At 39.7% G+C, this 27,518-nt stretch overlaps 1 protein-coding gene across 1 annotated transcript in view; it reads right to left on the bottom strand.

The window, feature by feature from the left end:
• The window catches only part of ngfra (nerve growth factor receptor a (TNFR superfamily, member 16)), a 31,769-nt gene extending 8,197 nt beyond the window's left edge, over positions 1-23,572 (bottom strand). Inside the window, exons 1-4 of the mRNA XM_017419490.3 lie at positions 23,306-23,572; positions 19,637-19,799; positions 10,054-10,416; positions 394-628 (exon numbers count right to left, since the gene is read on the bottom strand). Coding sequence (XP_017274979.1) covers positions 394-628; positions 10,054-10,416; positions 19,637-19,799; positions 23,306-23,344 — 800 coding nt within the window. The 5' untranslated portion in view covers positions 23,345-23,572. The remainder of the gene's footprint in view (positions 1-393; positions 629-10,053; positions 10,417-19,636; positions 19,800-23,305) is intronic.
• Between the last annotated feature and the right edge of the window lie 3,946 nt (positions 23,573-27,518).

Here is a 27,518-nt window from a genome sequence, read left to right as displayed (position 1 = left end):
TTACTCGCTTCAAATGTGTTTTAGCCTGTTTTTTTTTTATCTGCCTGTTGGAGCGGTGTAGCTTTGTGTCCTCGCTGATGTGTTTGTGATCTCTGTAATGCATTAAGTGTTGTTGTTTTCTGTTTTTTAGGAAAAGCTCATTATGGCTTTTTTTTTTAAGAAGAAGAAGAAGTGGGTCAAAGCCACTTCAACCACAACCAGACTGAAAATTTCTTCTTTACTGCCATTTCTTGCAGTGACTGTTTCCTGGAGGAACATCTATGTTAAAGTGACTTTTCTTCAAGCAACATCACTTTTAACCCTTCATGTCCTGGATTATTTGGTTGCTGAAGTGACAAACTCAACTGTGCTAATGTCAGTGAGCACAAAGCAGTTTTTCTGTCTTTATCTTACCTTTTAAACACAATGTACGCCACCAGGCCCACCACCACTGCAGCCAGGATGGAGCAGTAGATGGGGATGAGGTTTTCATTCAGGCCATGGCCGATGAAGTGAGGAGAGCCGGCGCTGGATGTGGTCGTCTCCCCGTTTAGCATCGGGTTGGAGGCGGCGTCAGGGATGAAATAATTATCAAAGGAGGTTGAAAGTGGGTCATCAGTGGTAGGGTCATCTGTAGGGAGGTTAGGATCTGTATGGAATTAAGGGGAAAATAAAACTTTGTAAGCACAAGATTTTGCTAAAATTTTTACTTCAGTCCTTAAAATCCTGCTTTAAGTAATAAAATTGCTGACATGCTGTTCTAGAGGGTTATTTTAATCTGAAAAAAAAAACAACAAACTCCTGAATTAAGTTATTAAAAATGTAGAACTCCTCCAACTCGTGCCCTGCCTTTCATACCAGAGTTTTAGACTAAAATCATCTTTCAGATGGAGTTGTGGCTGTTTGGGGTCAAACCTTAAAAATAACTTTATGCACAAGCACGTGTTGTGGATGACTCTCAGCTACTACCACACCAAATTTCAGCTCAATATCTGTAAGACTGACTGAGTTTTATGACTAATTTTAATTAGTTATGGCATCCATCTTGATTTGGATCGACTCCAAAGGTTAATCAGCTGTAGAAGTATGTCCAGTGATTATTTTCAAGAGGTTCATGAGATATTTTGCTAACAGAAAGACGGAGTTGACTCCAATAGTTAATGGCAAAGTTTTAAACACAAATCTTAATTAGCACCCAAAGTATAGTTTGGAGATTAGTCTCAACTGTCACCACAAAAGATTTGTACAACAAAAATCTGACTACCTGTGGCAGCCATCTTGAATCAGTTTGTCTCCAAAAGTGAATCAGTTAGGTTAAATTATGTTTAAGCCCAAATAAGTTGTAATCTTACAAAACAAAGTCACTGGATTCCACAATGCAATATGCATAGTTATCGACACTGATATTATTTTTCATTCAGTCGCCGTTGCAAAAAAGAAATCTCATTATGACGACGCTCTATCTGCAGAGAACTTGTTTACTGGCTTGTGATTAGTCCCCCAGCAGATGTCTGATGCTCTGCACACACGCAGCAGCTGCTTCTCATAAACAGATGGGCTCTGGCTAAGTTGCTGTGTGAAGGAAGAAGGAATTTTTTCTCAACAAAGAGGGGGGGGGTAATTTATATCGTCCACCAGCCAGACCTGTCTTGGGTCCTGCACACCGAGTTTCTTCTCATCACATGCTAATCTGTGTAATGTCTGCACATTGCATGACATTAAGGCCATGTGGATCTTTGGGAAAAAATGACGTTTGGGGATTTAGGGAGGTCATCTTTTTGATTGTAGCCTTTGCTGAGGCCAGACAGGCTGGGAAATCACTGTGCTACTGGAGGGGTCTGGTTTATATCACAGCAAACAGCCTATAAAGAAGTCATTTCCATACATTGTCCTGTTTCTTGTTTCTCCGTGTTTCTTTAATGGCACTGGGTAATTTCCCATCTCGGAGCAGCAACACGCCCACTTTGACCAACATAATTGTTGAAAACAAATTATCCATCAGTTCTCTCCTGGAGTCCTGTCAGAGCGCTTTTTAAATTAAAAAAAAGAAAAGAAAACCAGCTGATTTTACCAAATGGCGTTCAGTAAGCAGCGTGCAGATTACTGTTTTCCCTTGAGATCTCTAACCAGGCTGAGAGGAGCACCCACCCAGCAGAAATCCCAACCTCCTTTGAGCCGAGCCGCCTGTTGTGAGCAGAGAATGTGAAGTTTGGTTCAGATCTGAGCCCGTAACTCCCAGAAGAACCTCAGGCTGCTCTTCATTAGCTTTGTACTGGCCCTTGCAGGATTAACCCTGTTGAGACCCCCGAGGCTTCTTTCAAGGCCAAACTGGGGCACTCGATCCCAAATACTGTTGGGCTTGTTTACCAAAACTGTGATTTTTATGGCCTGCTCACTTAGAACCCATTTTTGGTATTTAATAAATGATTTATATTACACTAAATAAAACTTGTACATAAACTGCTTTATGTTCCTATTGTCCCCTGGTTTTACCACGTTCACTTTCTGTTCATAAACCAGGTTTAAATTAGACAGAATGGGAGAAGTTCCCACTCAGTATTTCCTCAAATTAGGAGCAACCAGCCTTATATTGCTGCAGAAAACTAATTCATGCATTTGTTACTTCTAAACTGGAGTACTGTTATTCATCAAAATTAAAAGAAAACTTTCAAAAAGTCCTCCAGCTGGTTCGAAATGTTGCAGGTAAGAATTAGAAATAAACACATTTTTCCAATGAAGCTTTTCTCTTTCTGCTCCAGAGTTTTAAATTCTTCTTCTTCTTATATAAGTATAATAGTTGTGTATTTCTTTAAAAGTGTCCTGGGAACAGATTACAATGGGACATTCTTTTACCAAACACAACAAATATCTCACAACCTGAGAAAAACAACAACAAAAATGTCTATAACTCAGTCATATTACAGATATTGTGACTTATTGCAGTATCACGTGCATCATGTTGATTTCAAGGTCTAACCAAAATGACTACAACTCTGTTTAGATTTGTCAACATAAGATCATCTTAGTCTAAAACTCTGGCATAAAAAGTGGCAGAGAATATGCATTCCTTCGCATAATTCCAGGCCCTTTATTGTGTTAATAATAAAACCTTTATTAGCTCAGAATTGCAAGCACCTTTACAAATACAGTGCAGCAACACTCTATAGACAATTAAATTATTCCTTAACACTTGCATGGAATCAGTGTTCAATTATCTTTGTATATTGACTGATTGGACAATCTCCTAAAAAATGCACAACTGATATGAAATACAAGAAAACAGATATTTAGCGGGTCATTCCCAGCCAAACACCGCCTGCTCTTATTCTCTTTTCACTGACATGGCAGACAGTCAAGATTCTCCACATTGATTTGTTGCATAATTTACACATAGTTACGACCTTAAAAAGTCCGATGGGATCTTAACGGGAGATTTATGTGGACGTATCTGAGAAGTTTCTGTTTGTTATTAAGAGTCCACGTTGTGATGATGGGGCTCTTTCGCCTCACACAAGGAGGGAGTTGGTTTACTGGAATATCTGAGACCATCTCTCACAAGACAGAAAATCCAGCACATGTGCATGCCATACTTAGAAACATCATGCAGAATGCTGAGACCTATTTAAAGCCGCTCTATTGATTTGGGGCTGTCTAAAAGGGGGGAGTGTTTAGAGGAGTTGAACATGGGAGTCTGTATTACACACATTTCTTGACCTTTCCTCGGATGTAGTCAGATTTCCTCCGCTCTGCCATACATCATTCAGCTAATGCCGCCCCAGCTAATGGCATTAGCCGTGCAACATGAGCTTGCAAATACAATAAATTGTGAATGGAAGGTGTGAAAAAGGACTGAAGGTGTGCAGACAGTCTAAGCTTATATACACTTAGACTACATTTACAGTCCTTTCTATCACATAGGTTTATCAGTCTTTCTGCATTACTGTAAAATGATCTCATATTCTTACTTCAGACACATCCTAGGACTTGTTGTAAACTGTGTTTTTCCTCCTGACAGGATGTGTCATTTAGGACTGACTCAACAGGAAAGGTTAAAGTGCGTCTTATTGTGATTTTTATATTTCTCTAGTTTGAACGCTGATGCTCAGCTGGCTGTCAACCAAAGCACAAGCCTGAGGCAGCATGGACTGGATCAGACTGGAAGCTTTAAAGGATAATCCAGGGACCTCTGAAGCAGTAATGAGTTTACAGGTGGGCCACCAAATTTAACGCAGCTTGTAAAATAAACAGAAACTGGAACGTTTACTTGTACATTGTCCCTGTTTTCTCCAACAATGGTTCCCAAACTATTCAGCTTCTGACTCACAAAACAACGGGGGCAGAAACTTGTAACTATTGCAAAAAAAAAAAAAAAAGATCATCAGCATTATTTCTGAAGTTCTTTGTGGGTATTGCAATGAAACTTTCAGCAAATGTTAAATTAATGTGCTACTTTATTCAGTGATGAGGGTTAATATTTATCTGTTAATTTTTATAAACTACTAATATTCAGTTTGCTACTGCACAGGGTTAAAAAGGTATGTTGTGATGTATTAAATCAGCTGTTAGTTGGTATTTGGGTACTTTAAAACATGGACTAACAGTTTATATGATTGTTTTATAAAAATCATTTGTGCCCACTGGAAACTCATGCATGCTTTGGTCAGGCCAAAGAAATGATTGATAGAACTCTTATTGATTTATTTATGTATTAAATCTATATTGTACAATCAGTTCACATACAATATAAGGTTATTCAATTATTCAACTGGGACCCTGTTTTTTTTTTTATTATTTTATTCTATTTGGTGCCAGAAAAGAAATGGAAAGATGCATTAGTTAATATTAAATCTCTACACTTTTGCATGACATTTGTTTAATTTGTTGCCATTTTCTCAGACAGTATGGTTAGCCATTATTTGCACAAAAACTTTTGCCTCTTTCTCCACACTCTTTCACTGATGTCATGGCTGATAAGGTACTAACTATTGATAACTACTAAAACATCACTTCGAAGATAATTGGACTATCCCTTTAAAGTTGGTTTGGACTTTTAACAACTCCATTTTGGCTTCAGTGCGTGAAACAAAATAAAAGTAGCCCCCGGGTTTTATGAGAGTGGGGCCGTGTGAGCAGGGAAATGTGTTTATTACTGGATGTGGACATAAGAGGGAGGAAGAGAATGATTTAATTTTTATGAGCCACTGAGGTCTTTATGGTGAATTTAACCCCAGGGTCTTTTGCAGAGGTTGATGTCTTGGCTTCTGCCAGTTCAGGGAGGAGATGAGCAACTATCAGGCGCAGAAAATGTACAAAGACCTCTTTATCAGCTACCAAACACTCTCCCTCTGTCTCAGCTGAGCGTCTATCACAACTGCCTAGTGAGAACACATCCATCACACACACAGAGACACACACACAAACTACAAATTATTCAAGTGAGCGCTCTGTCCTCTGTTGGAGAGCATTAATAGGAAGAGTGGAAGGGAGGGCAGACAGAAAGCCAGAGTGTTAGGAGAGAGTGAGGAGGGGGTGCAGATGAACAGAGGAGCTGCTGTAAAGTGCTCTGATTAGCGGGAGTAATTATACTGCAGTGATGGTGATACTGAATGCACCCTGGACAGCTTCCACTGCTCCGCTCGCCTCACCACTCCAGGAAAGAGATGGAAGGTGGTGGGATTGGCCTGATGAGAGCGTAGCATTAAAGAGAAAGAAAATCTGTCTCTTTGACAGAGCAATCATGTGTTTGTGCATGTGTTTGTATCTTTCAGAAAATACCTCAAGAACCAGATTGATTTTTGGAATCAATCCCATTCAAGATGGCCACCACAGCCAAGCAACCTTAGCAAAGAGAAAACATTTCACAGATGCAGTGTCTCAGGAGGTAAGGGTTTGTCCTGTAACCGGAGGGTTGCTGGTTCGAGCCCCAGCTCCGTCAGTCTCAGCCGTTGTGTCCTTGTCCTAGCTTACCACCACCAGTGTATGAACGGGTGAATGATTGTTGTGTGAAGCACTTTAGGGTCCTTGGACTAGATAAAGCGTTATACAAATGCAAGCCATTTGCCAAATTGGGTGTGGCAGTAGCCAAGTCTCATCTCTAACACATAATCTAAGCCAACTGATCGATCAAGATCTGTTTTTTGAAAAATTGCCATTAACTATCAGAGTCAATATTTTGATCGTTGGATGTACGTCTACAACTAATTCACCGAGGACAAAAATGGCTATAACTGAGTCAGAATTACAGAAAATGAGGTAAAAGTTTATGTGGTAGTAGTTGAGAGTAATGCTCAGCAGATACTCCGAGCACTGAGACAGGATCATGGCCCTCTCGGTGGGCCCCACGTTCACTTGATCAATATTTCTGCATATTTTCAATGATCTCTTTATTCCAGGCTTTTTGAGCCCCCCCTCCCTGCAGTGGGCGCTGGGTAAAATGTACCCTCCTCCCCCTCCAGCCCTGCAGCGATGGTTGTGGTGGCCATCTTGAAATAAACCTCAGTGTTGAAAGACGCCAGCCTTTTAATTATTTGTGTTCTTAATCTTTTCCTTTCTTGCTCTAAAGGGTGAGCTCTCAAACACGCTCCAATGTCAAAATAATTGGAGAGCTTACAGTAAAAAAAAATATAGAAAGTTTAAGGAAACATATGGAAGTTAAATCACAGTTTGGTGGAAGGAAGAGCATCCATGTGACATGTTAGGCTGCTTATAAAAAGACTTTCTAAAGCTTGTAAGTGTGTGTGTTTGTGTGTGCTTGGCTGATAGAGGTCACTCAGCGAAACCTGAGCATGAGCAGAAGAAATCCCAGGACTCGTATCGACCCTTCAGCATAGAATACCAGCACAGCACATATGCTGCAGCTCTGCGTCTGTTTCCATCTCTGCTCCTTTTCTCTTTCTCCGTCTCCCTGTCATTGCATCTCGTAATCGACACTCGCTGACAGTTGGATATGAGCTGGGGATTTGGGGATTTAAAAAACGCCCCAATCACCTCTTCATTAAAGCAGACATAAGATTGAGAAAAGGCAGTTTGCATGTAAAACGAACGCACGGACATGGCGTGAATCCCCAATGAGGCCAATTTTTAGTCTGTTGCAGAAAATATATCTGTATGCACGATCATCAAAGACCACCAAGGAAGCCTAGTAACATCATCACACCCAATGTGTCTGCAGTCATTACCGACAGACCTACTGTTGCTCTTTAACAGGGCTTTCCTTTCATGAGGTCACTTATGATACCATCTCAGATCCCTACCATTACTGCTGCTATCGTGCCATCAGTCGGGACGAGGCAGGTCAAAGTTGAGCTGCTTGGGTGGGCGCAAAATGAGCAGCAAAAGGCTGCATTGTGACCTATGAGCATTATCTGGTAGAAATCTGTGCAGTGAAGGAGCAATTACTGTATGCATATAAGCTGTCAGGAGTAAAGCAGAAGTAATATTTTTCATGATCTAATTGATGATTTAAGCAAAATGTTTGGCACCAATGTAAGAAAGAAAAATGTTCACTCATGACTGATGTTATTCAGCCTTGTTCCACCTCATTTTCCGTTTCCACACCATTTCACTGCTATCGCCCCATTAAATTCAGTTAAAAGTGGAATTTAATAATCTGTTTGAGCATTGCAGATTAACAACAAAGTGCTGAAAAGATTGTCATAATGAAAAACCTTATCAAGCTCGAGTTTGTTTGAGACGTAAAAACCAAGAAACTGCAAACAAGTTTTAAAAAAGTTGGTTTAGCTGAAGATGAACATTAATACGGACCAAGTATTGCAGAATAAAGACTATTTCAGTGTCATTTTTTGTAAGGGCTGAAGTTGTCTTGTACAACATTATCCCTGTTTATCACCAACAGCTGAGTAATGTTGTTTTTGTCCGTTTATGTGTTTTTTTACCAATTATCTCATGAACCATCCATCTATTTTCTATTTTCGTCTCCTTTCCGGGTTGCAGGGAGCAAAATAGCAATACCTCATTTAGTTTTACAGATGTTGACCTAAAATTATATGTGGTAGAGGCTGAGAGTCATTCCTGCCAGGATCTGGAGTGTTTGGTCACTTTTGATAGTTTTTATTTACTTTAGGATATGTTTCTATTATGTTGCTTCTTCCTGTGCCTTCTTGTTCTCTGCCACCTCTCAGTGATTACCTCAGACATGCCACGCCCACCCTCACCTGTCTCTGGTTCCATTTAGTCACAGCTGCAGCTCATCTCCCCATCAGCCCCAGCCTTTAGATTCAGTTTCCCTGCTCTTCACCTCTGTTTAGTCATCATAGCTCCCACGTGCTGTCATGTTTCCTTGTAGTTCTGAAATCTTTGTGTTTTGCATTTATGCTGCCACGTCAGCCTTTTGTTTGGTTTCTCAAAATTAAATATTTTTAGTTTATTCTAGCGTTCCAGTCGTTCTTGGGGTTTATCCATCTGCGTGCTTTCCGTCAACTCCTAACACATATTCAGATTGTCCGTCAATTCTGTCTGTTAGCAAACTTTGATAAACTTTCATGAAACTTTCAGGAAATAACTCAATTTAAGATGACTACTACAGCCAACTGACCTTAGAAAACAGAAACTTTTCTATAACTCAACTGATTTTCCAGATATTAAGCTAAAATTTAGCGTGGTAGTACCTGAGAGTCATTCACAACACATACTCTGACTGACCTCACAATATTGCATTGGATCTTGCATAATGTTATTTTCAAGGCTTTAACTCTATAATTTCTTAACATAAGATAATATTAGTTTAAAACTAAGCAATATGCATTTGTTTAAGTAGTGCTAAGCCTTTAATTTGTTATTGCTTTAACGGGAGATTTTTGTTAATCCAGGAAATTTAGATTAATGCCACCAAAGCTAAAGATGAGGTCAGTTTCATGCTATATTTAAACCAAGTGAATTTACAGCTTCCTGAGTTTCAAGCCACCTTTACTGCTGGAGACAAAAACCTTGGCTCTGTTGGGTGGGCGAGCGGGTTATTGATTGGCTCCGTGTTGACACTAAAGTAGTCTTTGACCTTTTAATGCTAAAACTTTCAACTTCCAGCTGACCAGAGCTGACCTTTACCCACTCATGTGCCCACAGACACATGTGGAAGTCTCTCCAGGTGACTCGTTCACGTGTGATTGAGACACAACGCTCCCAACGCCGCTCTGAAATAATTTGAGGGAAGTGTGCAGTTTGTGGTCTGGAACTTCTCGTGTTTTCCAGTAAAGGTGCTTTCATGGTTAAAATGTTGTGCAGTACAAATAAACTGGAGCAGCCGCCTGCTCTGTCAGGTCTTGCAGCTCTGCTGAAAACTAAACAATAACATCTATTATTCTTTCTGTGATCCAAATCAGTTAGTGACCTGAGAAACCCACTGCATTCTTCTTATTTAAGTTTTATTTTTATGTGAAAACTTAAAGCCAAATGCATCCCTAAAGCTCCAACTGAATCCTCAAAGTACCTACTGATTAGATTTGTCTAATGATGGATAAAACACAGGAAAAAGACAACAGAGTTTAGATCAAATTACTCCTCAGTTACAGATAATAGCAGGAAACTGTGCTGAGTTTGCGTAATGTTGTTGCTCAAATATGGAGTTTTGGTGAAGCTTGCTTACATCAGATTTAGATCACAAATAAACTGGAATTCACTTAAGATCTAATTCTTATTCTGAGCTTTTTCTGCATCCGAAAGTTATTATGGTGTTAAAATCCACCCAACTAACTGTGCTCAGGGTGCAGTTTAGCTGAATTCTGTTTATATTTGTTGTGAAAATGCAAAATACGTCGGCTATTAGACTGTTGTGATGGCAGATCTGTGACTTTGAATGAATAAAGTTACTTAATTCTTCTTCTACTTATGGAATCTGTTACGGTACAACCAAGCTGAACAGAGACCGAAAGCAAAACTAAAACATGTTTGATTTAAAACAAAAGAAGGACATCTGGAAACATTCAGCTGCAGATCAACCAATGCATTAATAACTAATCTAAAAAGGTCCCCAACTAAGAGCCAGGAAGTGATTTGTTGAGACAGAAATATTCTGGCAACTGCAGCTCAGGAAGGGACTTGAATGTGTGGCAAACTTACTAAAGCAGACAGTGTCACTGGTGGGCGTGCATACCGCCTGCAGTATCTCAAAATCTTCCTCGCAGATGGTGCAGGGTATGCAAGGTTCGCGGGAGCTTTCCTGGTCAGAGAAGGTCTCGCCCACACACTCCTCACACGCCGTGTCGTGATCGTGATCGCAGTGAGAAAACACGCCCTGTCCGACGGGGCACACGGTGCACGGCTCACATTGTTGAGACATATTGTTGTAAAAGTAGTTGTAGTTGCAGACACATTTGGCATCGTTGGAGTCAGTGCAGGGCGCATCCATCCGCATCAAGCCGGTACACTGAGTACACGGCATGCACTTTTCTTTGTGGCTGTAGTTCTCTGAGAACGTCTCGCCTGCAGGTCAAAGGACAGATTAAAGGAGACAGAAGAGTCAGTTGAAGGAAAAAGGGGAGGGCGAGGAAGTTTAGAAAACATAGAGACAAGGAAATATGAGAAACTAAAAAAGGCGATAAACAGTGAGTCTAATGACATTAATCATGTTTACTGCACATTCATTAGACAGAAGGACACATTGATCCGCCGGGTTCTTCATAATTTGTGCTCCAGGACAAGAAAGGTGCTCTTGTTGGAGAGCAAGTCAAAAGCTTGTTGTGTTCATTATGATATCGATCCAAATGTGTTTGTGCTGCGCCGAGTAAACATTTACAATCTCAGTCATATACAGTGTGGAAAGTGTGGCTGTGTCCACATACTCAGGCTGAAAAAGGGAAGAGTTGCTAAATAAAAACCTTGTGGAGAGCTCTGTTCATGCCTGCAGCTGTTTCTTGCTGTATTCCATAAGCACAATGTGTCACATTAAATGAAAGAGGTGCCACGATATAAAATTTAGGCTAATTTATAACTAATCTGTAAGTGAGCATAAGAAGGGGACTAGATTTGTGCAAATTATTTGGTAATAGGGAAGTTGTGATAAGAAAAAAGCTATTTAAATACATGAATTTGATTTCCGAACATTAAGAACAAACTCTATTAAGAAGCAGTTACAACATCAAAGTGTTTCTGCGTGTGATAAATCATTTTAAAACAATTTGTCACAGCTCATTCTTCAGTTCAGATAAGATTATGGACTTGTGAGACAGGCCAAAAGTTTTATGCTCAGCCTAAAACAAAACACAAAGTCGGTAAAAGATGAGTCTCGAGCGGAGATTACCGTGAACCACTGTAGTCAAACTCTGCTCCTCGGGGGCAACTCTCCTGCATGTTTTAGATGTATTCTTGTTTTAAAACACCTGATTTAAATGGATGACTAGTGGACCTGCCTTTGGAGAACTTGATGATTTGGTGAGGAGGTAATTAAACCATTTGAATCAGGTTTGTTGGAGCAGAAAAACCTATAACCTCCAGGACAGCGGCCCTCGAGGCCTGGAGTTTGAGACCCCTGCTGTAGACCGTATAGATCTAGATCTCCGACAGGAAATCAGAGGTTGAAGCTTGAATGCAACCAGCTTCCCTGTAGACTGGTTCCAGCACAGCTTTTAAGTCTATATAAACAAACAGAACATTGCATTGGTAAATTAAAAAAAAATTTAAAAACTTGACTCGCGCTGATTCTTTTTTTTTACCTTACTGCGGTACGTTCAAATGGTTGTTTTTAATATATTTCCCTAATATGTTTAGCTGTGATTATTTAGAAAGGTCATTTAACCGTATGTGCAGGACTCAAAGGCCCTCATCTCTAGTGCACAACATGGCCGCTCCTGTAAACCAGGTCCTGCTGGCTTTAAGTCCCCACAACAAGAGAAGGTGTGGTTATTCGGTCTATAACGTACACCGTCTATGATCTCTACTGTCTGAGCAGGGCATTTATGGAGAGCTAAACTGTTCCACATTTGGGGCTGCCACTGCAAAAGCCTGATGGCCTTTTAGGTCTTATCAGGATCTTGAAAGATTGAGAAGAATTGGCTGGTTGACCATAGTGCTCTTCCTAATGTGTGGATGTTTAGAAAACCACTTAAAGAAAATGGGACCCATCCATTTGAAGCTTTAAAAGTAAGCCAGCGCAGAGATGCCAACTGCAAAGTTATGAGTTCAAGCTTTTTGTATCCGTGAAACAAACTACTTGTAAACGGGGACGACTGATTAAGACCAACACTGGGCATTATAATAGTCTTTAATGTAGACAAACATTTTTAAGCTGTATTTCACAGTTGCACTGGTCTGCTTATTGAACTTAAAGATGTTAAAAATGACACCCAGATTCTTGACAACACAGAAAGAGGCTGAGAACGTTAAGGTTTTAATGCCATTAAAGGTGGTTAAGTGGTCGTTTCTGTGAAATATTACTGCCTCACTTAGGTAAACAAACCAGTTAAGGGAGCCTAGATTTATTATCTAATGGTAGGAAAATTAATTGGTACAGTTTATTTTATGTGGTGGAATATATGTCAATGTAAAATTTATTAGACGTAAGTAATATTTTGGAGATTGAAATGGTTTTTCTTGTTCCCCGCACCTGCTCTGACAGGTTAATTAGTGAGATGTGGTCAGGGTTTAGGAGGAGTTGTTTTCAGACATGTCTGGGAGTGGAGCCACAGCACAGTTATCCTGTAATTATATTTCTTTTCCACTTTCTGGAAGAAAAAACTTTCTGGCAACCGGTTAAGACATTTGTAATGTAATTATTTTTGACACTTTGATGCGTTTAATTTCTACTAAATAAAAACAGAGCCACAGTTTTTGACCTCTACCTTCGTCCCTGCTTAATTTATCCTTTTTACTTTAGTTTTTTGGAACATATAATTTTCCTGTATTTGAATGTATCGATCTAAGTAAATATGTAAACTTTACTGAGCTGCTCTAGAAAATTTTGGATGCAGATAAAAAAAAAATGTCCTAGAAATGAACCCTAAAGACATCGTTTAAGGGGAGAATAAAACTGGGACCAAAATGGAACCCTACAGGTGAGCAGGGCTGCAAAGGAGGAGTTAATTAACAAATTCCTATTTCTTAGATATGATTTGAACATGAACAGAGGCTGTAATTGACAGCATCAAAGGTTGCAAACAGAAATAGAATCACTGAAACAGCATGCATCCTTGATTCTTCTTAAAAGAATGCTACTAAAAAACTATCAAAAGAGCAAATTAAGTGGTGGTAACTAGCAGCCGGACCATAAACACCTGCAACAAATCTCAGTGCACGTGAAAAGTGATAAAAACTGTTACTTTCACCAGGTTTGGACAAATCGATATAGATAAATACTGCTTCTCTTCTCTCTGATAAAATGTTACATATGGTGGTTTAAAAAAATTACTATACGGACATGTTTATCGCATTTTCATAAATTTTGTTTTAACCTGAGAGCTGTAAAGATTGTAGATTGTAGAGATGTGTTGAACACAAAAAGGTAAAAGCTGTTGTGACTAATTGCTCGCTGCTTTTCAATTACTTCAGGCACTTCAGATTTGCTCTTGAGAAACATTTTGCATCAGGAGGATTTAGGAAAGTTCATCACAGAGAAAGTGATGACCTCAAATTAGCTTATTCTTACACGAGAGTCCCTCTGGGGCACAGCGTATTCTATTAATACTGCATGTTCATATAGAATTATTCTCAGATATAATTGAATGCCTGCTGAATTATGCATGCAGCAAAAAGGAGAGTGTTTGTGCACCACATGAGTGTGTTTTAGTGGATGAATAAGATGTGAGTGGAGCAGAGAGCCGGACGGAGTAAAAAAAAACAACATTTGGCTCAGATTCACTGCAGCGTCACTGTTCTCCAGTTTCCATTTTGTTTTTTTGTGACATGCTAAACATGAGAGCGGTCACCTTGCAACAGCTGCAGTTCAGACGGAAACATTACTGAGTCTGATTTTTTTTTTAATCTTAATGCAAGCAGGAAACTTGACAGGTTTGTCCAAGTTTGCAGCTGAAGGTTTAATCTGAAGGTTTTCCAACATTAGTGAGCAGTGAGTGATAAGGATGTCTTTTAATTTACACCAGTTTCTTTCTTTCTTTTTTTTGGATGTTATAAAATGAGGCCTGTGTTAACTTTGCTTATTTTGAAATGTCCTTATTGTTTTAATTCTTCGTTTTACAATAAAATCAATCATCAGAACTTGGTGAAACCATAAATAAAGCCACATGAAGGTATGAATGTTTGCGTAACTCTTATCTGTATTTCCACATGTTTAAGGGTGTGTGTGTGTGTTTCTTTTTTGATGAGAACTGCTTAAGGCCTGTCTGGTTGAGCAACTGCTTTTCTGTCAGTGTGAAAAACCCTACGGCAATGTCCCAGCACCGTAAACGGCTCTGGCAAGTAAACGCTGGCACCGTCTGAAGCCCTGAAGACCGTGTAAACAGGAGTAGAGCGAAGCGGGCGACATGAGGCCTGTCACATTATACAGTGGAGCAGATGGAGGTAATGATATGGAGGCAGGTGGGGAGGAGACAGAATGACGAGCAAGCAGCCACCAGATTTACTTCTCGAATCTCGAGACAGTTTGACGCAACATAATTGTTAACGGTGCTCGAGGGTGGTCCTGTGCTTCAGGTTCAGACCCGACTTAGGAAAACATCGTTTAGTAATCAAAAGAAAGTGCTGCTACAACTGAAAGGGGAAGGGTCAGGGAACATGAATCAACCTGGGATGTTAGTGAGTTCTGTTCCCTTCTCAGATTTACCATCAAATACAGTTTCCCCCCCTCTCTGTATCTGTTTTCACCTCCTGCTCTTATTACTATCTGGAGGCAGAGTCGGAGAATGACACTGACCAAATGATCCTAGATAAACAGCAGACCTCCAAGGTAAACAATTATTTGAATTAGTGAGCTTGAAAGCCCTTGTTTTCTTTGCAGCCAAGCTGAACCTGTAAAGCTCCCTTTCCCATTCATTTCAATTATCCCTCAGCAGGCAGGCTGTTTTCCTTCTAATTTTAACTTCCTCGAATGAGCCCCTTTGCAGTCCTCGCATGTAAACATTTATAAATGTAGCCATATGCAGTGAATGCCCAACGAGCTCAGAGATGTATTTAATTTATGCGTCAGCGCTTTTATCTAGGGCTATAAGAAGACAGTTAAAGGCCATCAAGAATTAGATGGGGAGTGCCTTCTTTAATAAAATATGAGATTCGTTTTAATTGTCCCCAGTTGAGCGATGAGCTGAGCAGCGCAGCATTTAGAGATTTCATGTTCGGCTGTAGGTAAAGGGAGATGTGGCTGTGAGTGGGGGGCTTGTTGCACTTAAATGTGCCACTTCAGCCCCTCTACTAACACTGATAATGTTTTTTTTTTTTGGTCCCATTAGTGTCATTAATAATGTAGCTGTGGATGGCCTTGAAACTGCTGGGTGATCTTCACGATCAGCACTTTGAGGGGGAGGCTTTTAGTGACGCTGGACATTTTTCTCACTTCGCAGATTGGCAAGGTCCACCTTTTGCTTCCCAATCAGATCACTAAAGGTGGTATCTAACTGAGCTGAACTCTGAGTGTTTGCAACAAGTGACCAGCGAGTCATGTATTCATGCTTAAACAGATAAATTTTGAAAATTCTGACCTATTTCTGTGTTTGCAACTTGGCCAGGCACATTATTCGGATGCCCACATTGGCTCGTTTTGTACACACTTTGGCAGCCGCTCCTACATTTATGATTTAATCTGAATGAGTGCACTTTTGAAATGAAGATAGGCAGATTTGGACCAGTTTTTTGAGTAATTATTGTTTATAATTAGCATGGTTTTTAGACTTGGACGTTTGCCCTGGATGTTTTCTGTCAAAGAAGAGCTCCCGTTCCAGAGTCACGACACAAGTCTAGATGAGTCGGAGACACCTGAGGCCAAATTCAGTCGGTTGCAGACGCCCACGACAACTCTGACTATTTTAAAACTAAAGTTGTTGCACACGTTTTTGAAAAGGACAAATCACACTGCTTACAGGGGACACAAGAATGTCAGACGTTTTTGATATCTGGATGTGGATGTCTGGTTGTAGAAGCTCTCTTTATCTGTCAACAGATCTGCATTAATGCAGATTAGAGTGTTGGACAAAAATGAGGAACTCTGTACCGATAATGAAACTCCATGAGGAGAACATTCCTTCAATAAACTACAAGAACTAATGATTTTGGACTCTTACTTTTCCTGTAATATGTATAGAACAAATGAGAACCTCAGCAGCCCTGTTATCTTTGGGTTTATTCCTTGAAGTCTGTCTTGTTTTTGTTCCTGTTTTGTTTGTTTGTTGCCGTTGTTCGCCAGAAAATTTTGCTTCAGCAGCTTATTGAAACTGCTGGTTTTAGATGATTTGCAAAGTTAGTAATAATTTAGGAAACATTTGCTCTTGCGTCCTGTCACAACAATGTTTTTACGCTTTCTCTGCTTGAAAGACCTGCCAAGGAAATTCTCAGTTTCCGTTTTTCATCCCTTCTGATTGAAAGTTGGGAACGATGCTCTGTTTCAGCTCTTAACCAGACACGTCTGTGATTCCACTTTCCTTCCTCCCTAAATCCCCAGTGAGCCACCGTCTGGTTGGCCACCCTCTTAAATTATACACCGTCCCCCGACGCTTTCTTTTCTTCAGCTGGGTTTCAGGGTATGCCTCCCCGAATGGTTCACTAAGTGAGGCAGGTCTTGTTTTTCTTTAAAGCGGAGAAAAGTGGCAGAGACTGATAAATATTTCAGCGCTACTGATGCTGGGATCGGAAGAGCAATGGTTTCATGGCGGGAGGGGGGGTTAACCGGCAGGAAGTGGGACATTAAGGGGGTGATCATGGTAAATACAGATATGCCCATATTTACCATGAAACAGGAAATGGTTTTGTCAAATTTTGTTCTTTAATTATTCATTGCAGCACTTTGGAAAATGTACTTATGGCATTAGTTTTTTAGGTAGGGTCATTGTCTGAGCCTTTATTCAATATGAATCCAGCTCAGCTTTATTTTTGCTCCTGTGGGCCTCAGGTACATTAAGATTTTATCTAATGTAACTAAAACAATATTCAAATATATGAAAATGCATTTGCATCGAAAATTGGGTGCAACCTCTTGGGTATTTTAGCTTAATTGTTGAGTGTTTACCAGCAGTGAGTACTGTTTCTGTTCTGCAGATGAGGATAATTGCTCACTGTTGAAAGTACAATAGGCTGTTCAATATGGTTTAATTAGCAGGATCAAATGAGTAAAGATGCACTGATGTAACAGTATGTATGATAAATGAGCAGACCGTGCCCTTTGGTGCCTGGCTTTTCTAATACCGTCTTATCTGCTGGTACAGACGATGAGTCATAGCAACAGGAGCGGGGATGGGGGGGGGACTCGGTGAGAAGAGTACAGCAGAAGGAGCGAGTTATGAAAAAAGTTAGTGGGATTTGCTTGCAAAAGAGGGGGATGAAGAAGTGAGAAAATGTTTAAATCAGTCCTGAGGGCCAGCCCACTTTATGGAAACATAGATGCTGCCACTGTTTACTGCAAGAAAATGAGTTGCAGCAGAAACTCCTGATATTAAAGCGAAGATGAGGACAGGATGCTCGTGAGGAACTGTTTCCAATATCAGAATGTTAATGATGTCTCAATTCTGCTCACTCTTTACTTTGTGACTATGTTGATGCAAAAGCTTAAGCAACTGGTTTAAATCTTTTTTTTATTCTTACACTGAAGTCCATTTTTGTGATTTTCATTCCTTTCATTCCTTACCTTTTCTGACATTGAGCTTTAGACTGTTGTTTTTTGAGACATTGCAGTATTTATCATAATTTTTGGTTTTGATTTGAGTTTTCCTGTTTTCAATTTCTGTATGAGTATTTCTGTAAGTTATTTTTGCCAGAGTCTTTTCAGTTTATTAGGTATTTTTAGTCGTCTGTTTTTCTGAATTTTGTTTCAAAGTTGGCATTTTCAGGTTGTGTTTTTCCTCAGCTGCCCTGTTTACCTGTAATCATCCCAGCTGCATTGACTCACTAATCAGCTCTCCCTGCAAAAAACTGTACTCAGATCATCATACTACTACTACGACGACTACTACTTTATTTATAAAGCACTTTAAAACAGCAAAAGCTGCGACAAAGTGCTGCACATCATACATAACTCCCCTGGTCTGGTTTAGGTTTTTGACACCTGCCTCTCCCAGTTTTTATTTTTCAGGTAATAAATAAAATTGTTAGAACCACACCAACAAACCAACCACCTCAAATTTTTACAGTTTTAGTATTCATCTTGCTTTGCTTTTGGACTTAAGATGCAGAAAATCCACTCCCGGACCCATCGCCTCAGCTCTTCACAAACCTGATGTGCAGAACTTCAAACAGAAAATAACCCGTGTTTACCAAAATGGACAAAATTGGTGTTTTTTTTTCCTGTTACATATGCAGACGTTTTCATCTTAAGGATATTAATTTGACTTTACTGAGTTCTGTTACTGGTTTTGAAGCTGCTCTTGTTCACAGAATCGTGAATTACTGCCACCAATCGATGCTCGGCGCCTTTCACGTCCTGCACTGTGACGTTTACTTTGCACACTGAGGACAAACATACAGAAACTGCCGGGACGCAATGCAGAGCTTTGCTTTTAAAGCCCAAATGAAATATATGTTTGCTGCTCTGAGTTTTGTCTCTTTTGTTTAGTTTGACGCTGGCATGTTGCCCAGCTCTGGTCCGCTGACTGAGTGTTAATTGTTCACAGCCAGAGCATTTGGACCCACTTACAATCATAAAACATATAAACCCCAGTTGTATAGTATTTTGATTTGGCACTGATAGAGTTTTTGTTTAGAGTTTGACGCACATATTAAACCAATTATTGTGCATTCTTAAATAAAAACTACACAAACTTTGTGGTTTTACACGCAAGCCAACAAATGTTTTGTTGTTTTGCATCTGATTGATAATTACAATTATTCTTATTTGATTTTTAGTGTTACTAATCTACTACTTATTGTAATTTATTTAACATTTTTGGTGGGAAAATTGACTGCTTGAAGCAAATGAAAAGTTGGTTCACTTCAGCCGTTGTTATGAAAAAGATTTCTAAATTATTAAAACCGCCTTGCATCAAAGACAAACGTGGTTAACAGTTATTTTTTATGGTTTCTGATCATAAAAAGACCAAGAATCTTTCACACCTTGAACTCATCTCGATCTGAGTCTGGGGTCAGGACCTGCAGGGTCTATCAGAGAATTCCTGTTTAGCGTCATGGTCTACGTCTGGGTCTCGCCAAACAAAAAACGAAAATCTTCACAAAGTTATTTGGAGGCTGAGTGGTTAAATAACACACCAGACTTCCTGTGAGACCTCAAACTGTTTCGCTTTTATTGTAGTTTTGTTTTACTGGGTTTTCTTTCAGTTCAGTTAAACGATAAACGGTCAGTGGTCCACATTTCTACAGTGCATTTTTTTTCCACGTTCTGCAAAGCACTTTATATTGTTTCTCATTCACACACTTTCTATTATTTATTTTTATACCGAGCATATTAAGGCCTTGTCCACACAGAAACACAGGTTTTCCAGAAAGAAAATGGTGCTGAAAGTGATTTACTTTGTTTTTCTTGTATTTTTTTGTTGTATAAACTTTGGTTGAACATCTTAATAGCTCCAAATGATAAAAAAAAAAAATAATCACTTACTGTCCAAACACTGAGCACAGATAGTCTGGGTGGCGCCACACTCCTTCACCACTCCCTCTCCAGGTGAACACTCCATACAGCATTCCCCTCCTGTGGTGAATTGGCCGGAGTCACACGCAGCTTCCAACGCCCGCTCCGTCTTGGATGCCATCACTAACGTCACCTGGCACACGGGGGGGGGGAGCGGTTCAGGAAATCAAAAGCAACTCACAACAGAACCAGTGTGTCTTTAACATGTGCAGCAAAACAAATTGATGAAAATTACTGCCAGGTGTCCAAACTGTTTCTTAAATTTAACTACTATCAGGATCCATCATAAATCATGTCGCCTCCACCTATTTTGGATCCACTTTGAACAAAGCTGTCGTGTAAACTGCCTTAATAGCTCCCCTAAAGGCACATCAGCTCTAATACTGAACCGAAAACAAGCACCAGCTGAGGCAGAAACCATAAAATTGTGTGTGCACAACATTATACACATGCCCATCTTAATTAGTGTCCAAAGGTGATAGCTGCTGTGAATGTCAGCCGCTGTTCCTGCGCACACGAACTCACACTTTGACTTCCGCACATCTGAGGACTTTTTATTGAAAAGACGCATTCCTTCTCCATCGGTTCTAATTTTACTCAACACGTGCATCTCTAAATGCAGGCCTTGGCCCAAATTTTATTACCCTTGAGCTTTAAAGAGGCGAGAAGGTGCCAAAAAGTTTCAAGCGTTAATAAGGACTAAAACTGGTTCAAACATTAAGCTGACTTGCAAAACATCAAAAGGGGGTTTTCCCCTTGAAAATAAAAATAAATGTCTGTTTTATTGAAAGTAATTATTAAAATGTGTTTAAAAGAAGCTTGTAAATATGATATTATAATATGATAATATTAGCTATTAGTGACAGAAAGTCATATCCCATTAAAGCATACAGCTGTATGACATAAATATGCATGCAGTTATTCTGAAAGATCTTTATTTTGTTTGGTTTTTATCATCTGCAGCCACAGGTGAAGGTGAGCCTGTGTGCATGCTTGTTTGTTTGTTTAAGTTTGGGTTTATTGTTTCTTGTATTTTGTCATTTAGTTATCTTTACGCTTAGTTTTGTCTTCATTCAGTTTTTTTTTCTTGTCTTTGCATTCCTGTCGTCATTCACTTCTCCTCAGTTTATCTCGTTTTCCTGCCACGCCCATCTTCACCTGATCCTAGTTTGTAATCATTCACCTGTGCCCACTTCCCCTAATTACCCTCTGCCTTTAAAACCTGCTCATTTCCTCTGTTCCTGCTTTCACTCATTGGCAGGGTCCTCTCATGTCTTGTCTCTGGTGTTTTGTTCATGTTTGGCTTTAGTTTGTTTTGCTTTTTGCTGCCACGTCAGCTTTTGTTTTTGGTTTTCTTTAAGCTCTCGTCATTGAGTCTGCACACTGGGTTCACCTTATTTTCCACCCCACCTGACACCATTCGCAAAATCTGTCATGAACCACTCAACAAATTCAAATGAAACTTTTAGAAAGTAATCACTGGGTTCACATCTACAACTGAATAACTTTTGAAGTCAGTCACATTCAAGATGGCTGCCACAGCTAAGCAACCTTAGCATACACTTTTACAGATATTGAGCTAAATTTTGCTGTGGTAGTAGCTGAGACTTCCCCCAACCCAGACTCTGAGCACTAACTGACTGAACAAGGTCTGTGTTTCAGATTTTGGACTCAGCTCTGCCTGTTTGCTGGAGAAATGCTGTATGAACTCTCAGAAAGTATTTCTTCACTGTGCATCTGCAGCTGGTTAACTTTTGGAACCAACCCAATTCAAAATGGCCACCAAAGCCAACTGACATTGGCCAACACAAAAATGACTATACCTCAAAACATTTACAGATATTCAGCAAAAATTGAGCACAGTAGATGAAAGTCCTTCAAAACAAATGCTTGAAGCACTAACAGAGCAGAAAATGGATTTCACATGATGGGAGTTTTAAGGTTTGACCAGAAAGGCTGTAAATCTGTCATTTCTCAGAGTAAGATGGTCCTGGAACTGTGGCATGAAAGGCAGCAGGAGACGTGCATTCCTTCAAAGAACGCTGGAACTTTAATTCATTTCTTGTTTTTATTTTCTGATATAATTTCCACTGCAGCTTACTGGCAGAAGAACTGAGGCTTCCTCTCCTGACGTTCATACAACAAATTTTACAATGAAAGAAAATGTAACTCAACGTTTTGGACGACAGAAAACTATTATACTGAATCACTTTTATGTCCTGTGGCTTTCATTATGTAATAAGTAAAACCTCATTTGCACTTAATTCACGTTTGCTGAGACATCATTTTTGTGTTTTCTGTCTCTCGTTTGTCTCTCCTCAGCCCTCCCCTCCCTGCTGCTGCTGCTTTCATTCAGAAACAGATGGACTGAGCAACCAGCAGCTCTCGCTTTCACATTCCTGCTTCTCTTGCTCAACGTTTCCCTCTTCCTGTCAGTCCGCTCCACGCTACGCACATGAATTTCTGCTGCTCGTCACTCCTTGTAGAGCAGCAACTTACCTCAACAGTTTTGCATGAGCCTCGTTTTTTTATTTTTAGCTTTGTCAGAGTTTCCTTTGCAGAAGAGGGAGGAATTGTGTTCATTTTTTTAGGTGGCTTTGCAACAGCTGTTCAGGGACAACAAGTTCTGGGAAATATGGACTTAAACTTTGTTGTTCTACCTGGAATTTCACTCAGTTAAAACACAAGTTGGCAACAAATTTTGCTCGCCAGCAGGAGGAACATGCATAAAACCACAGCATGACGTAGCTGCGATGTGCCTGGTTTGTACTCCCTTCAATTTCATGGTCAATTTGTGAGTTTATTTCTAAATTTAATTCCACCAAAGTGCACGGACTGCCGCCACTCTTCACGCCAGCTGTCATAACAGAGTGTCCCCTCACATCCAGGGCTTTCCACATGATGACTGAGCTGTGCAGCCCAATTAGACCAGCTGCTGTGGACATACCAGAGTGCTGGAAGGATGTGCCCTCTGCTCCGTGCTTTGTTATCATCTATCATAATTAACTTTTCCATATTATCAAAAGAGCCTCATGTTTTATGCAAAAGTCAAGCAAATTATCCAAGTTTTAATTTGAATACAGACTTAATTAATCTATTTCCAAAACTAGTGCATCTTAAAATGTTCTAATAAACCCCAAAATCTGCTCAAATTACAATATAAATTAAACATAAATTACTTCTGGTTATTAATGCTAATAAAGCCTGCATCAAAGCTGCTGTCTGTTCAGAACATGTCTGGATCCAGCCCAGTTTACAGCTCTCTGAAAATGTCATCAGCACTTTCCTCCCCTTGATGGCATGAGTGTGCATGTGTGTATATATATATATATAACTAGCTGAATATAATTTCATCTGGGTACAAAACTCGATAAATGTTTAATGAAACAGCAGCATGTTTAACAGATAAATGCCACATTAATCATTTATGGGGGCAACATCACAGCAGCAACACTTAAACTGTCACAAAACTTTTACAAAAAGGGGATTTCCGCTGAAAACTTCTAAGTTTCTGCAGGGTTATTACAGGCTTATTACAACAGTGCAGCTGAAGGGTGCATTGCAGAAACCAATAAATTTAAAAAGCTGCATGAGAAGCTGTAACTCAGAATATCGCAGCTCAGCAGCCTGCAGACTTACCAACGCGCACAGAATCACCAGTGATAATGTAGTAGTCATCCTGCTTCGTCTGCTGGAGTCACATAAAACAGATTTTGAGCAGAGAATGCAGCGCTATGTGCAGGAGGAGGAGGAGGAGGAGGAGGAGAGACACTCAGCAGGAGAGCTCATTTTCATTCCAGCAGCGCGGATTTTATCAATGAGTGCGCAGCATCGCGCGTCTGTCCGGGATGAAAGTGTCGGTGCAGCCTCCCAACACCGCCACTGTTGGTCTACTCTCACACAGAGATACAGAGGCAGGAGGGGGAGGAGGAGGAGGGGGGAGGAAGAGGAGGGGGGAGGGGGGACGCCGTGAGAACTGAAAGAAGGAGCGAAACTCTTTGATTCCGTCCCGCTGGTGCTGCTCGGCTCCCTTTGATGTCTGCAGGTAGAGAAGAAGAACGAGAAGCGAAACCAAACTGGAAGTCGCGGCTGAATGCGGCGCCTTCGACGCGTCCTTCATCAGGACGATTAGGGCGGAGCGAACACGAGACCCCAAAAAACCCGATTTTTCCCGAGTCCATCGGACCCTGGAGACGAATCCGAAGGAGCAAAACGCAAAAATCCTCTAAACCCACATTTTATTCACAACAAACAAATCAAACCCGGAAACTAAGAAACTGAAGGATTTATTTTAGGTTTTCCGGCAGCGACACGTCCTGATGAAGTTGGAATAACAGCAACAAAAGCTGAAAAAGTAAATAAAAAGATAATTTTAGAGTCTGAATCCGTCAGAAGTAAAGATGGGCAGAGGTTCTACAATCTAAAAGTAGAGGAACAATTTCAGAATAAAGTTCCTCAATAAAAGCGTCTGAATATCATCAACAAATCTGAAGAATCTGTAGGAACCTCTGAGGTCAAAGGTCAAGGCTGGTTCTGGAACACTGTCTGTAAACACAGTTCACCGTGCTGCTTAAAGCTCTATCAGGCAGAGAAGAAGCCAGATGTGAACAGATGTGTCTCCTCTGGACCAAAGAGGAGAACTGTTCTGAGGTCAGCCTGCCTCTCTGATGGTATGGGGGTGCATTAGTCCAGAACATCTGAACAGACAGAATGGGACAACNGGGGAAGGAGGGGAGAGGAGGGTGGAGGGGGAGGAGGGGGGCTCCTCCACCCACCGCTTTATTGAACACTAAGAGAAATGTGTTAGAGCTCCCTGAAACAAGACTTCAGTTTAAAGCAGATATTTCATATAAATCTGCAAGTTCAGAACAAACAAAATATCTTTCTGAAAATATCTGATTTGTTGTTTATTTTACACAGATATCAGAAGATAAACAGACAAATCTGTGGGTAACTTCAAGCTTCTTATCAGCTTATTTAAAAAGAACAAACATGCCACCATAACATGCAATAAAACTCTAAAATGTCTTAACTATGTGCAATAATATTCAATTTTCTCTTCATTGTGCCCCTTTTTTCCTTACAGGAAGTGACAATGTTCCACCACAGAATGAATTAAACATTACTGGTATTATTAAAGGTGAAGATCCTCTTTTGTTTGCATATAATTATGAACTGATTACTGAGAGGATCCAATAATAGAAAAGGATTCCAGGAAGAAACATAAAGAGATGCAGAAGGAACTGGAGACGATAAGACAGAAATATTTGATCAAGAGTAGAAAAAACGTGGAGAAGGACATCCAAAACAATCAAAATGAGACTCAGAAATGACCTCAGAGACACGTAGCACACAAACATATGAGCAAAATGTGTCTCAAAATGATCAAAAGTAAATAATTAAGACCACAAAGGCATGAAAGGATTACTCATTCTGATCTAAAAAGCCAACAAACGGATGCAGAATGACCACAAAACAATCATAATTAGACATAAAATGACATCAGAGGGGCATACAAATAAACTAAAGGTTTGTGGCAGAGTTCTGCTGGACTGCATTACGTTAAAGTGTGTTTCCAATATTTGGGCATGTAAATGAAGGGGACTTCATATTGGAAACACCTGTTTATTTGCTGCCCAGGGCCTGAAAGCCCAAAACAAACTGATGCCTCAGCTGAACCAGAGCAAGTTTCAGATGCTATGGTTATTATGTACCTGTTTCTTTTTGAATTATCCCTATTTTTTTATTTAAAAATTAATAATAATGCACCATCTTATGATTGAAGTCATCAGGAAACAGGATTCTTGTTTTCCACAAGGGGGCGACCCGGCTGAGCTCAGATCAGCAGCAGCTCAAACTGTTTAATAATGACAGAGGATGTTTCTGCACACAGAAAAGACAATCTACCAAAAACATGTTCAGTCATTTAGGTTTTATGAGGATTTATAATTCTGATTAAACGTTTGGCTTCCTTAAAAGCAGCAAAATGCATCATAGATGATAAATTTGGTGCTTAAAGTGAGTTTCTAAATAAAAAATAAACCATCCTTTTCCTTTTATGCATATTATTAGGTTGATTAAATACTTAAATTCACATTTTTTCCCAAAGCAATACATCCGGATGCAGTTGGTCACACTTATTTGAGATAAATTAGTTAAACTTTCCACTTAATTGTCTAAATTCAGATTTACACTTTTGTTTTCCTGTTTATAGTTTTAGACATTTAACTACTAAAGTTGTTGTTTTGGACATTTTAGCTTTTATTTTGCTTCTTTTGGCTCTTACCTACAACTCAATTTCAGCCAATTTTGTCGTCCCTCAGCATTCACGCTGCATTTTCACAGAAAAAGCTCATTTTTCTTCTTTCTATGGGGCCCTGGAGTGACTTTTGTTGATAATCGGAGCTACATAAATAAGCTGCAGATTATTTGTTTTAAAAGTCCTGTTTGAGCGTGCTGAGCCATGCTGATCACATTCATCTGTAAACAACCATCTCCTGCATCCATTTTTTTTTTTTTTTTTAGTTCTGATTTTGGTGACACCACTCCAAAACCACTAATGCGCACGTCTCCAAAATGTAATTGTGTTTGATGCTCAATGAGGTACTTAGTCTTTACACTTAAGGAGACCCAGTGTTGATGGGTATCGATCCAAGATATTAAGGCAATGAGGCTGTTCAGGTTGTTTCAGCTGCTTCAGACATGTCCCAGTTCAGATGCTGCAGCTTCCTCTGTCTCCACGCGTTGTCCCTGAAGCTGTGGCCTCAAGGAGATTCAGTTTCACTGCTAAGATCCGAGCGCTCTTCAGTATTGATCTCGGGACACATCAATTTTCCCACTTCCTACATCCTCTGTTCAGATCACCCCTGGATAACCCCGATTCTGATGACTCTGGTATCTCCATCGATACAGCTTCCTTTGATTTGTATTGAACCAGGTGAAATTTACTATCTGTGATCACTGCAGTGCCGTTTATACCCAAGAGCACGAGTTATTCCTTCACAGACCGTGTAGTGACAACAGATACGTCAGACAAAAAGCTATATTTACATTTGATTTGATCGGTGTAACCGAGATGTTCACCACAGAAATGGAATGCATCCATCCAACAGCCAAAAATAGAAAACTGTCATTGATATATAGATATGTGCTGACAAAGCCCATGGTAGGACACATGTACTTTCTTCTGCACATATCAAATTCCAGCCTTTTGATTGGTCAGCAAAAGGAAATGTCATACGACTGAGGAAGGTCTCGCCAATAAACCTGGATTAAAATCATTCTGTTCTGTTTCATTATGGTATTTGTTGCATAAAAACAGATTTTAAAAATTAATCCAGTTCCTCTGAGAAATTTGAACAGGATCAGAAGAAATATTCTCACATTTCTAGTCAGCTTTGATTCTTTTTTTTAAAGAGAATAGAATGTAATGATGTCTTTTGCTTCTTGTTTTTTTCCTACTTTAGAATATAAAAGACACAGGCATCAGTTTATCTTGCTTCTGTGATTTTTTTTTCTAAAAGCTAAATAATAGTGTCACTTTTATCAGTCACGTTTCATGCATTGTTTTTGTATGTTTTAATATATTGACAGAAAATACTCCTAATCAAGGCAGGGCATGAGGAAGTATGGGTATATGGGGTTCTGCAGCACCCCCTGATGGATGCCAGAGGTATTACATGTCCAAATAGGAAAAACAAAAACAAGTTTCATTAGTGTTTCATATTTGATAAACATGGTACTTTGTCATACCTTTATTTTAAAATACATTTCAGGCAGAATTAACTTTTGATCGATTAACTTTTGATTAGTTATTAAACATTTATTTGATTAATAACGGATAAATATGGCA

Source organism: Kryptolebias marmoratus, linkage group LG12, assembly GCF_001649575.2.
Source record: "Kryptolebias marmoratus isolate JLee-2015 linkage group LG12, ASM164957v2, whole genome shotgun sequence".
NCBI classification, from domain to species: domain Eukaryota; kingdom Metazoa; phylum Chordata; class Actinopteri; order Cyprinodontiformes; family Rivulidae; genus Kryptolebias; species Kryptolebias marmoratus.
Note: the sequence above shows the minus strand (reverse complement) of the source record. Positions and strands in the feature narration are given on the sequence as shown.